This window comes from Elephantulus edwardii, unplaced genomic scaffold, assembly GCF_000299155.1.
Source record: "Elephantulus edwardii isolate Elephantulus edwardi_28Jun2011 unplaced genomic scaffold, EleEdw1.0 scaffold00061, whole genome shotgun sequence".
Classification (NCBI taxonomy): Eukaryota; Metazoa; Chordata; class Mammalia; order Macroscelidea; family Macroscelididae; genus Elephantulus; species Elephantulus edwardii.
In genome coordinates this window covers 1528545-1542537 of record NW_006399811.1, presented here as the reverse complement: position 1 = coordinate 1542537, position 13993 = coordinate 1528545, and the positions used below count along the sequence as shown (strand labels likewise).

General features: G+C 43.4%; 1 protein-coding gene across 1 annotated transcript in view; it reads right to left on the bottom strand.

The window, feature by feature from the left end:
• TNN (tenascin N) overlaps nucleotides 1-9626 on the bottom strand; it is a 99261-nt gene extending 89635 nt beyond the window's left edge. Inside the window, exons 1-3 of the mRNA XM_006887709.1 lie at nucleotides 9218-9626; nucleotides 6752-7126; nucleotides 4414-4677 (exon numbers count right to left, since the gene is read on the bottom strand). Of these exons, the coding sequence (XP_006887771.1) occupies nucleotides 4414-4677; nucleotides 6752-7126; nucleotides 9218-9626 (1048 nt within the window). The remainder of the gene's footprint in view (nucleotides 1-4413; nucleotides 4678-6751; nucleotides 7127-9217) is intronic.
• Between the last annotated feature and the right edge of the window lie 4367 nt (nucleotides 9627-13993).

Sequence of the window (13993 nt, the reverse complement as noted above, 5' to 3'; positions counted from 1 at the left end):
CATTATGTGAATATACCACAGATTCTCTACCCATTTGTTTGTTGATGGGCACTTAGATTGTTTCCAACTCCTTGCTATTGTGAACAAAGCCACAATAAACATGAGTGTGCATATATCTGCTTGGGTGACAGTTATGATCTCTTTGGGGTATAGTCCCAGTAGTGGAATTGCTGGGTCAAATGTTATCTCTATTTACAACTTTTTGAGAAAGCGCCATGCCACCTTCCACAGTGGTTGCACCCACACATTGGTTTTTAAAGCAACATCTTGATTCTTAAACACATTAATGAGGTCCTTGGCAGCAGATCTGTTCAATGCAATGCATCATGTGATTTCTTAATTGCTGCTTCCTTGGGGTTTGTTCTTGGATCCAAGTAAAATGAAATCCTTGATAAATAATTCCAATCTTTTCTCTAATTTTCATGATGTTACCTATTGGTCCAATAGCGAGGGGGTTTGTTTTCTTAACATCGAGGTATAATCCATGCTGGAGGTTATTCGGGTTGTTCCCCCCCCCCTTCTTCAGTAAGTGTCTCAAACCCTATATGCTTTCAGCAAAGAAGGTTGTTTATCAGGGAGCTCTGGTGGCCTAGTGGCAAGAAACTTCACTGTAATCCCAAAAGTATGCGGTTCGAATCCACCAGATGCTCTGCTGGAGAAGGAAGGGCAGTCTCCTCCTGTACCAGTCAGATCTGATTTGACGGTACACATGCAAAAAAAAAAATTTAAAAAAAAAGAAGAAGGTTGTTTATCCACATATCACAAGCTGTTGATGAGTATTCCTCAATTCTGATGGCACAATTTTCTTCATATAGACTAGTTTCCCAGATTATTTGCTCAGCATACAGATTGAATAAGTAAAGCAAAGGACACAACCCTGATGTACACATTTCTAATTGAAAAGTATTAAATAGCTCCTTGTTTTGCTCAAATGATTGTTTCTTGGGTTATGTACAGGTTCTGCATGAGCACAACTGAGTGTTCTGGATTATCCATTCTTCTCAATCCTATCCATAATTTATTATGAGCCACACAGTCAAATGCCTTGGCATAAAATACAAGTTTGAAAGTATTTGCTTTCAGCTATGATCAATCTAACATCAGCAATTATCTCTCTTATTCTTTGGTCTCTTCTGACTCCAGCTTGAAATTCTGGCAGTCCCATGTTGATATACTGCTCCACTCATTTTTAAATAATATTCACCAAGATTTTATTCGTGTATGGTATTAATAGGGAGCTCTGGTGGCCTATTGGTAAGAAGCTGCGTTGCAATCACAAAGGCACATTGTTCAAATCCATCAGTTGTTCCATAGGAGAAGGATGTTTAATCTCCCTCTGTGTGATTCACTGCTTCTTAAAACCCATTGGGTTTGAGTCAGTTTGGGCTCAGTAGTGCACAGTAAAAACATGGTATTAATGGTTCAATAAGTTCCACATTTCTGTTAGATCATCTTTCCCCCTCTTTTTTCATTTTAAACAGTCTAGCTTTATTTGGTCTAAATAAATCAACACTGGTCAGTAGTTAGTTGTCAAGGCAAAATTTGTTTTCAGTTACAGACCTAAATAAAATGAAACTCTTTGAAATCTGACTGGCCAAACTTGGATACATATACACTATTGTTTCTCCTCATGAATAATTAGTCATCACACATGGAGGGAAAATTCCCAATTTACATCAGTGTAAATCTTCTGCCTTTACATACAAGAGGAAAAAAAGCAAAACCCAGCTATAGAATTACAGGAAAACCAAAACCAAATTTGTATTTTTCTTTTGTAGAATAAAACTATCAACAAGGTTCTTACCTAGGAATTAAAAAAAAATCTTTTCAAAAAAAATCTCACAGTTTAAGACCAGGAAACAACCAAACCACACACATATTTCCATAAAGCAACCACTAATACTAGAATATTACAAAAGTAAAAATTAAGCACACTATCTATTAGTACATTCCATATTTCACAGAAGAGGCGTTACCGTTCTTGTAGTTAAGTTTACTTACAAACATAAGCAGAATGCTATGTGTTCAACAGAGTTTGAGCCATTCTTCAGAGGTTGAACTACTTAAAATGCTCCTCTTCTTATGTATTTTATGGATAAATTGAAACATCCTTGTTTCTTAAGTAGCTGGTGTCTTACTATAAAGAAAGGTGCAGCACATCCAGATCCAAAGTATACAGTCATCGTAATTAACAACTGCCACTTGTTTTCCACTGAACTGAGCACATTCTTCCCTTGGCCCTCCTCCAGTGACTTCTACAGATCACAGAGGTGTGGTAAGCCCTTGCATGCTCTGCCCCAACATGGTGCTGTTAGAAGCTCTAAAAAGGTGCAGGCAAGGAAGGTGAAAGAAATCAGGTCACCTTACTTTGAATGGGCACATATATTGATCTCTTCCAGTCAGTTGGCCAGGTACCTGTTTCCAAATTTCATGATCTAGATTAGTGAGTGTCTGCAGAGCTGCACATGTTGAAACATCTCAGCTGGCATTCAGTCATCTCCTGAAGGCTTATGTTTTTGTCCATGCCTTCACTGCAGCCTTGACTTCATCCTTAAGTGCCATTAGTTCCTGAGAATATGCTACTTCTTGAAATGGTTCTGTTAATGGCTCCAATTCTTTCTGGGAGTGACTCTGTGTATCCTTTCCTTCCTCTTGATGTTTCCTTCATCATTCAACACTTTGCTCCAAAGAAACCTTCAGAATTGCAGCTTGATTTTTTTCCCCTTTAGTTATTTTAGCTTGAGAAATGCCAAGTGAGCTCTCGGTTTTATAACTCTGTCTTTGCATATTTCATTATAATACTTTGTTTCATCTTCTCAAGTTCCTTTTGAAAGCTTGTGTTTAGCTCCCTTACTACATTACTTCTTTAGCTTCTCTCCCTATCATACCACAAGTTTCTCTGACATGCGTTACATTGTTTACTTTTGTGTCAGTCATCTGTCAATTTGCCATAGCTTGTATATTGCTCTGATGCTGGTGGATATGCTACTGGTAGTTCAAATACCAATAATATCATTCATGGTGGACAAGTTTCAGCAGAGCTTCCAGACTAACACAGACAAGGAAGCAGGACTGGCCATCTAGTCTATCTAAATTATTCTAATTAAATCTACTAATCTAGTCTAATTTATGCACTAAACATTAAAGCAACACTACCTTACTGAGCCACTGCGTGGTTCCCCACTGTGTGGATTCTTTCTCACAGCAATAAGCAATAAATCCAATTATAACTCGTCCAATTATAATATGTTCCTAGTGGTCTCTTTCTAGGGGGGACTGACAAGACAATCACAGACTGTGACAATCACAGGATACCCAGTCCCTCACAGACCTTTGCAACACTGACCCCTCTGATATTTCTGAGTGCCAAAGCCCTTCTCTCTGGATCCTTCTCCAGGAATTCAAGGAAGAACGGAAGCAGCTCATTTCAACAAGCACCTAGAGCAGTTCCTAGCATGGCATAGTAGATACTCAGTAAACATGTGCTGGTTGAAGGAATGAAGCATAATCACAGAAGCAAAGATCCTCCAAATCCTTGAAAATCTAAGTTGCTTTAAAGTTTTTATGAGGAAACCATAATTTATAATGAGTAAACAGTGATGCTTGTCCTTCCAAATGCTTTGGCAGCACATTGATACCCTATATGCTCCTTCAGATCCAGCCTCCACGGTTTCCCATCCTGCTTTATATATTGAGGTGGAGGGGGTCTTCATGAACTACATCAGCTTGGTTCCCTTTTTCTTTGGCTTCTGAGTGGGTTCAACCTCTCGTGAGAGTCACCAGCATTAGAGGGCAGGAGGAAGGACCCATAAGGACAGTTTCTCCCCTCACTTCCTCCCTGCCAGGGTCTGGTGAATGCCCTACCAAAAGCACCCAACAAGCATCTCTCTATTACAGCTCTCTGGGTACCATTCCTTGTCACTTGAGAATGGACTGCATCCCCAGTTGAGGCTACAACTCCAGCTACATTTTAGAAATCATCTTTTCATTTCTTTCTCTTCATTGCCCAGTTTGTGCTGTTTCCTACAAATCTGACTGCTGCAGGTTGCTTCAGCACACACCTACCCCAAGCTCCCTCCCTATACTGTCAACCTGCTAAGTGGTCACAAAGGCTCAGAGAGGGTCTGGGACCATAGCTGTATAGTTGCTTGCCTAGAATCAAGATAATCAGGTCTTACTAATCTTAGGGGCAGAGAGGACCCCTGGAGCATCAATAAATAGGCTGCCATCATTGGCTTGTAGGCACAGGGCAAGGGCACAGATAACTAGAACTGTCCTATAGAACTAGGTAAGTAGTATTCATGTTTTTGAAAATCCAAATCAAGGCATTGACCTCACTAGGTACAATTTAAGAAAAAGACACTTCAAATGGAGCCTCTCCTGGGAAATATGGCCAGCTGGCCGCGGTCTCACCTGTGGTGGCAAGGAGGTGCTGTGGGCTGCTGGAAACCTCTTTCTTCACATTGCGCAGGGTGATTACGTACTTGGTTCCAGGTAGCAAACCAAGGATCTCATAGCTGTTCTGCTCCTTGGGCACTTGAATCTGCTTCTCCGAGAGTTCCTTCCCCATGGGGTAGTAGCTGAGGAGGTAGTGGTCCACATCCCGGGAGGGCTCCCAGCTCACCAGCAGGGAATCCTCTGTGCTTCTGAGCAGCTGCAGGCCCTGTGGGGAGACCACTACAGAAAGAGGGGGAATAGAGAGGAGAGGGCAGAGGGGAGAGAGTACACAGTCAATGAGTATATACTGAACACCTGTTAGTCAGTCCCCACACTCCAAAATCTAAACCACAATGTCATCAAGTCAATTCTGACCCGCATTGAGACTGTAGGACAGCAGAACTGCCCCTTAGACTTTCTGATACTATGAATCTTTACAGAAGCAGACTGTCTTCAGCTTTCTTCTGATGGATTCAAACCACAACTTTTTGGTGTTTAATCCACTGTGCCACCAGGATTCTGTTACTAGTCCCGCTCACCCACTTACTCGCTTATTGAGTAGGAGCCAATCCCCAGCTGATTCTCCAGCTGGATTTTACAGGTTGTAAGTTGCACGGGAGGAAACTCCCCATCTTTCTTCCTTAGAGCAAATGGTGAATTTGAGATACCCACTTTTGAGTTGGCAACTCAACTCTATCCACTAGGCCACAAAGCTCCCTGCTGTTAGTCTAAGGACAATGTATATGGTTAGGCCACCAGTCCAAAGACTGGACGTTCAAACCCACCCCCAGTGTCACAGAAGAAATCCTGTTGACCTGCTTCTGAAGTCAGCCATTGAAAAGCCTGTGGAGCACAGTGGGGTTGCCATGAATCAGAATCTACTCTATGGCAAATGCTGTGCAATACACACAGCACCATGCTGGTGACCCTGGAGGACACAGGTAGAGCCTGGATGAAGCACCTTTCTCCTTCTCCCCACAAGAAGTCACCAGTTATCTGATTGGAAGGCACTATTGACTGAAAATGCAAGCCATCAGATCACGTCTAAGGTCAACAGTTCACCAAGTCCTCACCCAGTTCTCTCACTAAAGGAGTGGTGGAGGATGACGCATCACCAGGTGACGCTATCCGATCAAAATGATTACATACAATTTTTGTGTTCTAACACAAATATTTTTGTAAAAATATCCCTGTAGTTACTTCTAATAAAAAATATCTTTCCTAAACCACGCTTATATAATGTAACATTGCACCAATAACGCTAAAACTTTCGGGAGCTCTGATGACCTAGTAGGTAAATTCAAAGGCACTGGATTCGATCCCAGCAGCTGCTTCACGGAACAAAGATGGACAATCATCTCCTCTCCTATGAGTTAAAGCCTCTGAACATCCACTAATCCGCTCCATTTAGAGCTGTCATTATTCCCTAATTACAATGACTCTTCAAATTAGGAAGTTTCCTTTGATCACTTTAAGCACAGTCGCTGAGGGGAGAAACTGAGAGTCACTAATTTTGTCAAACTATCAAGTATTTCAGCTACAAAATTGCGGCATTTAGCATCAGCGAACCACTATTAATAATTTATTTGAGAATTAAGCCATAATTAAAGGGACAAATCATTTTAAGGCTTAGTTATTAATAATGTTATAAGTAATAATACTGTAATTTAGTTTGGAAAGATTTTATAACACAATTTTGCTGTCAATGTTCACTAATCTAAGGAATATTGCACCTAAGCTATTGATAACTGTAACACATTCTCGTCTATGATTAAAATAGGCAGTAAGCATTACTAAGGATTCTGTCCGGCCTGGTGCAGGAGGAGGCCCTTTGCAGGTGGCCGCCCAAGTCACTGCACTGGGTAATATCACCTCTACCGGCATCGCTGTTCTGACCCCTGATCAAAATTGTTTTCTTGGATGGAAACTTGTCAGAAATGCAAATTCTCAGGGTCCAGTCCAGATATGCACAATAAAAAACCCTGAGATGAGGGCCGGTAAATCTGTGTTTTAACAAGCCGTTCTGGGGAATCTGGGAGTCCTGTAGACCTCGTCCATAGGAAGCTGAACTGCTAATCCAAATGTGACCCTCTCCAGCTGTAGGAATCCTCCAGTGTGTGTGTGTGTGTGTGTGTGTGTGTGTGTTGGGGGAGGATGCTGCAGAGTTCACTATGAGTCAGCCAATGAGTCTTGAGTTTTGAGTGAGTATTCTGCTGTCAACTCAAGGTCATGATCCTGCCTGAGACAATGCATAAATCTCAAGGTTCCCGTGGAGCCTGGGGGTGCCGGGCGCATGTCCACTCTCACACCTCACCCTGGGAGCAGTCGAGGCCCGTGAAGCCTTCCTCGCAGTAACACTCCCCGGTGTCGCAGAAGCCGTGGCCGCTGCAGTCTCCCGGACACCTGCGCTCGCTGCAGTCCTCGGAGGTGAAGTCCTCGTGGCACTGGCAGGCGCCGCGCACGCACACGCCGTGACCGCTGCAGTCCTCGGGGCACGGGCCGTAGGCGCAGTCGTCCCCCACGTAGGGCTCGTCGCAGAGGCAGTGGCCGTCCACGCAGCGCCCGTGACCGCTGCAGGCCCCGGGGCAGGCGGGCCGCTCGCACTCGGCGCCCTCCCAGCCCTGCTCGCAGCGGCAGCTGCAGGTCACCTGTGAGAAGGTCCCGTGGCCGCTGCACTGACGGCTGAGATCTGGGAAAGAAAGACAACGCAAGTTCAGATGGAGGAAATGAGAACAAATTATGCTGAGGGATGTCAGTCAGTCACACCCAGAGACAATTACAGTCTATTATTATGTGTCCTCAAGTCTGAATTGACTCTTAACAACTTGATCGCTGACCCTCCAGTGGGCTTTCAGAGGCTGTATTACTAAATGGGGAGGAGATTGCCCATCGGTCTCTGGGGGACTCAAACCATGCGCCTTCCGGGTTGACAGCGCAGTTCCTTAGCACTAGGCCACAGAGCTCCCTCTAACAGTCTTAACACCATTAATATTTTAAAAACCAAGGAAAGACTGACACACCGAAGGAACCGATCTTGGAGAATTAACAGAGGTAAGCAAAGGAGGGGAGAAAGATTTAAAAAAAAAAATGTTTGCAAAGTCTATAAAAATTACAGTTTTAAATAGAAGTGTGTGTGTGTGTGTGTGTGTGTGTGTGTGTGTGTGTGTGTTGCTTACTGCCTAGTAAGTCCATAAAAATTATAGTTTTAAATAAAAAAGTGTGTGTATGTGTGTTACTCTGACCGCCTAGTAAGTCCATAAAAATTAGTTTTGAATAAGTGTGTGTCTCTGTGTGTGTGTGTAGCTCTGACCACCTAGTAAGTCCATTAAAATTATAGTTTTAAATAAAAGTGTGTGTGTGTGTGTGTGTGTGTGTGTGTGTGTGTGTGAAGAAACTGCGCTGCAATCCTGAAGAGGTGGTTTGAGGCCACCAGCTACCCCTCAGGAGAAGAATGAATAATCTCCCCCCATGGGCTTAACTGACTTTGAAAACCCCCTGGAGGGTCAGCTATGGGTCAGTTCTTACTCCACAGTACACAATAACATAAAATATATAGATTAGATAAATGATAGACAGATAAGCAGACAGATAATGAGAGAATACAAAAAAAACCCCAAAAAACCCAACACACAACTCAGGTTGAGGACTGAAGTCCTCTTCTCTGCCCCAGCTTTTTCTCAGAACACTCTTTTCTCCCTCGAAATACTTCCAAATTCCCTCAAGGGCAATGCCCACACTGTTCAATTCATGATGGTGTCCTGAGAGCTTAGTTGTGTGTCTGGCATATAGTGGGTGCTTCTACAGGCAACAATTTCTTCAGGTGCCCAGCACTATCCATTGTCATTTGCCTCAGTCTGTACAGCTTCTGTTTTATCTTGGTTTTTAACAGTGAGGCGTGAGGGAACCCTCACTATTTGCAAAACTGAATGGTAGTGCTTGATTACTGATAAAATAACTACAATTTGCAGAATGGCTACTAAGGGCAGGACATCTCTAGCTCTAAGATTTATTATGAACTTGAAAAATTTACCCAAAGTCACAAAGCTGAAAAGTGGTATAACAGAGTTCAACCTATTCTTTTATAGCTTGAAAATTGAAAATTCTCAATCTTTCCTCTCCATTCATTGCTTCCATTTTGATTAGAGGTATAAGAGAGCTCTGGTGGTCTCTTCTTGTTGTTGTTATATGTCATTGAGTTGAAACCAATTCATAGCTGACCCTACACCGTGGCTTCAGAGTCTGTGACTCACATGGAAGGAGATTATCCATCTTTGTCCCACAAAGCAGCTTGTGGTTTTGAACTTCGTGCCTTTGGGTTTGCAGCACAATTTCCTAGCACTAAGCCACTAGAGAGGGACCTCTGGTGGCTTAGTGATAAGGAATTGCACTGCTAATTCAAAGGTACGAGGTTCAAATCCACCAATATTCCATGAGAGAAAGATGAGCAATCTCCTCCAGTGCAATTTATTGCCTCCAAAAACCCACTAGAGGGTCAGCTGTGACTTGGTTCTGGCTTGATGGCACACAATGACAATGACAATGACAACGGGGGGGGGGTTCTCATCTGGAAACTTTAACTCAGGAGCCTAAATTCATTTCAGAAACTATTGACCTCTCCCTCCTCATGCTCCTTGTGCCTCCTGGAGAACCAATGAATAAATGAACAGATAGCACAATCCCCCCAACCCCCCGAGAAAACCCCAAAAGAGCGACAAGAACTCAGTGCATTCATGCAGCCATGGACACAGTTCTCATTTGACATCAGTTGAATGAACCCCACCTGTTGTGCCCTGGCAGCACCGCTGGACACTACACTGCTCCTTCATCTCCACCATCTCTTCCTCAAGCTTCTTCACTCGGACTAGCAGGTCCTGGACACTGCTTGCCAGCTCGCAGTCCTTCTGTGGCGTCTGAAGGCGGATGTTGTGTCTAAAGATGATGTTCTGTTCCTCTCCATCCTCCCCCGGGGCCAGGAGTGAAGCCCCATCATCACCAAGTGGCTGAGGCTCCGCCTCCACCTGCACCAGCGCGGACTTGGGCACGTCAATCTTGTAGGTGTGGCTGACGGTGACCTGCTGCTCTTTGTTGTTGCAGCCCTGGGACTCGAGAGTGGCTGGAGCAGAGGCCACAAGGAACACAAAGCCAAACGCGAGCCCCAGGGGGAAGCAGAGCATACCCTGGACACCCATCCTTGGTGAGGAGAGCAGATCCTCCTGGAAACCTGTGTGCAGAAAATGCAGAAGGTCATAGAGTCCTGTTGAGGAAACTCTGCATTTGTAATGGATTTCAAGGGTCCACAGGAAGCTGAGAAATCAGAAGAAAGAGATCATCCTTTATCTCTTGAAGATCTGAGCCAAGTCATTTCTGTTCCTTGCTCACACAGAGCACACTGCTGCCTTCTATCTTTGCTAATGTTACTCACACATTATAATTCCCTTCTCTTCTCCTCTAGGTCTATACTCACCTTCTAGTAATTCTGACTCACAGTGACTCTCCACCAGGTTTTCAAGGCTCTATATCTTTACAAATATAAAGAAGACTGCCCTTCCTTCTCCCACAGAACAGCTAGAAGGCTCACACCACTGACCTTCAGTCAACAGCACATCATGTTACCAGAGTTCCTTATACTCACCAGCACTTCAACAATAACAAGGAGAGCTATTAACTTGTGTTGAGGGTAGACTGTGTGCCAGGATTTGATCCCACTAATCCCTAATCTTTACAAGAAAATTAATAGCACTCTCCTCATTAATAATAGCAACAAAACAACTGTACACAGAGCACTCACTATGTGGTAGACATTATTCTAAGGGTTTTTCCACAGATTTACTCCTTCCATACTTCTGACGACTCTTTGTGATATATAATGACTCCCATTTTACAGATAGGGAAATTGAGGTACAGCCGCCTTAAGAGAGTCACCTATTGGCACACAGCTATGAATAACAGGATACAAATCAAGGCAATCTAAACTCAAAGTCCCATGCTCATCAGGACTATGTCATAACACTTCATCAGTGAGGAAGCTGAGCTGCTACACCTTGAGCAAGTTAGTCTGGGTAATACAGGGCAGAGCCTGGACTCAAATCCAGGTCCCCCCAATGTCTTCCCATGACTACTGTTTCTAGTCAGCAAAATATAAAAACTATAAAAGTATTTTCCACAAAATCTCTCATGCTATGAAATAAGCTTCCATTCACTACACATTCAGGAAAATGTATTGACCCCTCGCTGGGAGTTTCTTGATGATGCATATCGTGTTATGTGCTACTTTACAGACATCTTGTCTCTCCTCTTGCCATAGTGTATTTTACACATAAAGCTCATCCACGTAAATAACACACGTGTGCAAATAGTGCACAAAGGGAACTAAAGCAGGAGGGAGTTGTGCAGTTCATAAAAGCATAGAATGTGTATGCTATTTGCATAGAAAGGCAATATATCTGTGGAGGGTAGCCTCTGTGGTTAGTTCATCTTACAAAGATGAGGCACAGAGTTACACCCACTAGCTGAGAGTTTCAGTCACTTGTCCTCAAATGTGTGAGTGGCCTGCTTCATCAGACAGGCCAGGCAACCCAGCTAAAGCAAGGCCTTTAGGTTCTGACTCCTCTCTCTTGTCACCAGGCGTGAACTTTCACTATGGTGGCAGACAGAACAAGCCCTCTCCACTGACCATTTCTCTAGTGTCTCCCAGTCCCCATCCAGCACGGTCCATTCTCTGTGAAGGCAGAGCAGCCCAACAATAGACGCAGTCCACTGCTCACACTAACTTGGAAGCACATCTCAATCAGGCTGTCAGAGCAGCAGTCATCTAGAATGAAAGCTGTAGAGCTGCCTCTTGACAGTGAGTTTCATACCCTACTCCAGAGACTCAGAAGCATCTGTACCAGAATGTGAAGAAGTCAGTTAAGTCTTACTTCTTCCTTTGTAACTATGCTCCAGTTCACCCTCTCAAATGCTTCACCCCGTGGTGAAAAGCAGCTGTGATGGAGATTTAAATGAGATTCTAAGCATCTAAGGTTGTACAGGCTGTCTACTCTGAGCTTCAGTTTTCTCAATCATGAAGGGGAGTGATGCTTCACTACATAATGTGTGAAAAGCACTAAGCATCATACCCGTTGTTTGTTGTTATTGTTATTATGTGCAATCAAGTCACCTGTAACTCATAGCGACCCTATGTACGACAGCTGTGAACCCTTCTCTATCTTGAGCTAACCTTATTGTCTCTAACGCACCACCCCCATTACCCTAGTCAGTGAGTCAATCCTTCTCATCCAGGGTCTTCCTCTCTTGTGCCTCTCTCTCCATCCTTCAAACATGTCCATAGTATGTATATTCAATACTCTTCTCCAGCATCACAGCTCAAAGGCTTCAATTCTCCATTAATCATCCCTAGTCATTGTCCAGCTTTCTGATGAACAGCATTTAATTGTGAAAACCATGGCTCAGATCAGGCTCACCTTAGTCTCCAGACTGGCATGGTTGCTTCTCAACACTCTGGAAAGGTCCCTGACAGCAGATTTACCTAATACAATTCATCTTTTGATTTCCTGTCTGCTGGTGCCAAGAGTGTTGATTGTGGAGCCAAGCAAGCTGTAATTATTAACAATCTCAATCTCACCTACAAACAGGAGAAGATAAAGAAGATGGATGGGACCTTCTAAGAATCAAATCCCTATGCACATCCAAAAACTTCTCCAAAAGGGTAAAAAGGGAAGCCACAGACTAGGAAAAAGTATTTGGTAATGACATGTCAGATAAGGGATTTCTATCCAGAATGAGCATCACAACAAGATAAAGGTAAATAATCCAATTGAAAAATGGGCACAGGGTATGAACAGACACTTCACCAAAGAAGACATTCAGATGGCTAATAAGCACATGAAGAAATGTTCAAAATCCCTAGCTCTAAGAGAGATGCAAATTAAAACAACTATGAGATATCATCTCACCCCAGTCAGAATAGCAAAATTTAACAGAACAGCAAGCAACAAATGCTGGCAAGGTTGTGGAGAAACTGGAACACTTATTCACTGTTGGTGGAGGTGTAAAATGGTGCAACCACTGTGGAAGGCGGTATGGCGCTTTCTCAAAAGGTTACAAATAGAGATACCATTTGACCCAGCAATTCCACTACAGAGAATATACCCCAAAGAGACCATAACTGACATCCAAGCAGATATATGCACACCCATGTTTACTGCGGCTTTGTTCACAATAGCAAGGAGTTGGAAACAACATAAGTGCCCATCAAAAAATGAATGGATAAAGAAGCTGTGGTATACTCACACAATGGAGTACTATGCTGCATTGAAAAACAAAGAACTCATGCAATATTATTCAAAATGGGTAACCCTGGAAGACGTTATGCTGAGTGAAGTATCTCAGTCACAAAAGGACAAATACACATGGTGCCACTGTTGTAAAACAGGACTGACCTTGGGGTAGGGGAGAGACTGAGAAAGATGGGTTTAGTAATGTATATTGCATTGAAACGGATGAGGGAGAAAATGGTTTAAAAGGGATATGTGATTAGGTATTTTTGTCATGACAGGAGTCCACAGCAAAGGCTGCATAGTGTAGTGGACCTGGGAGGAGGGATTGTAAAACAATAAAATAATTTTTCTTTTGCTTTTCCAAGAGGGTAGTGGACTTGGGGCGGGGGGAGGGTTGGGACAGGAGAAAGGTGCAACAGTGAATGAATGGAAATCCAAAGTCTCCGTAAATAATAAATTTTAAAAGAAGAACTTAAAAAAATAATTTACTGGCCTAGTGGACCAATCATTGGAACAAACCCTAGCAAGTATAATGAGGACTCTGCAGAACTCACCAAAAATGCCCTCAGAAGAGAAGAAGTTAGATGGCAGGCATCTGCTGCAACAAGGCAGTTGACAACCAAGAAGAACTACGTTGTTGTTGTTGTTGTTGTTATGTGCCATCAAGTCATTTGCCACTCATAGCAACCCTATGTACAAGAGCCCTAAATGCCGTTCTATCCTATGCTAACCTCGCTGTCTCAAACACATTCATTCCCACCACTCCACTCACAGAATCGATCCATCTCATTGAGGGTCTTCCTCTCTGGAGCTGTCCCTCCACTCTCCCAAACATGATGTCCCTCTCCAAGGACCAGTCCCTCCTTGCAACATGCCCAAATTATGTCAGATGAAGCTTCAGAATCCTTGACTTCAGGGAACATTCTGGTTTCACCCTCTCTAGGACAAACCTGTTTGTTCTTTTAGCAGTCTATGGTATACTCAGCACTCTTGTCTAGCACCACAACTCAAAGCCATCAATTCTCTTTCTATCATCCCTATTCACTGTCCAACTCTCCGATGCATAGCACATAATTGCAAAGACTATAGCCTGCATCAGGCACACCTTAGTCTCCAGCCTGACATCATTGCACCTCAGTACTCTGGAGAGGTCCCTCACAGCTGACTTTCCCAATGCAATTTGTCTCCTGATTTCCTGGCTGCTGTTACCAAGAGTGTTGACTGTGGAACCAAATAAATGTTGGCTATCTCAATCTCTTCACCATCCATACTGATGCTGC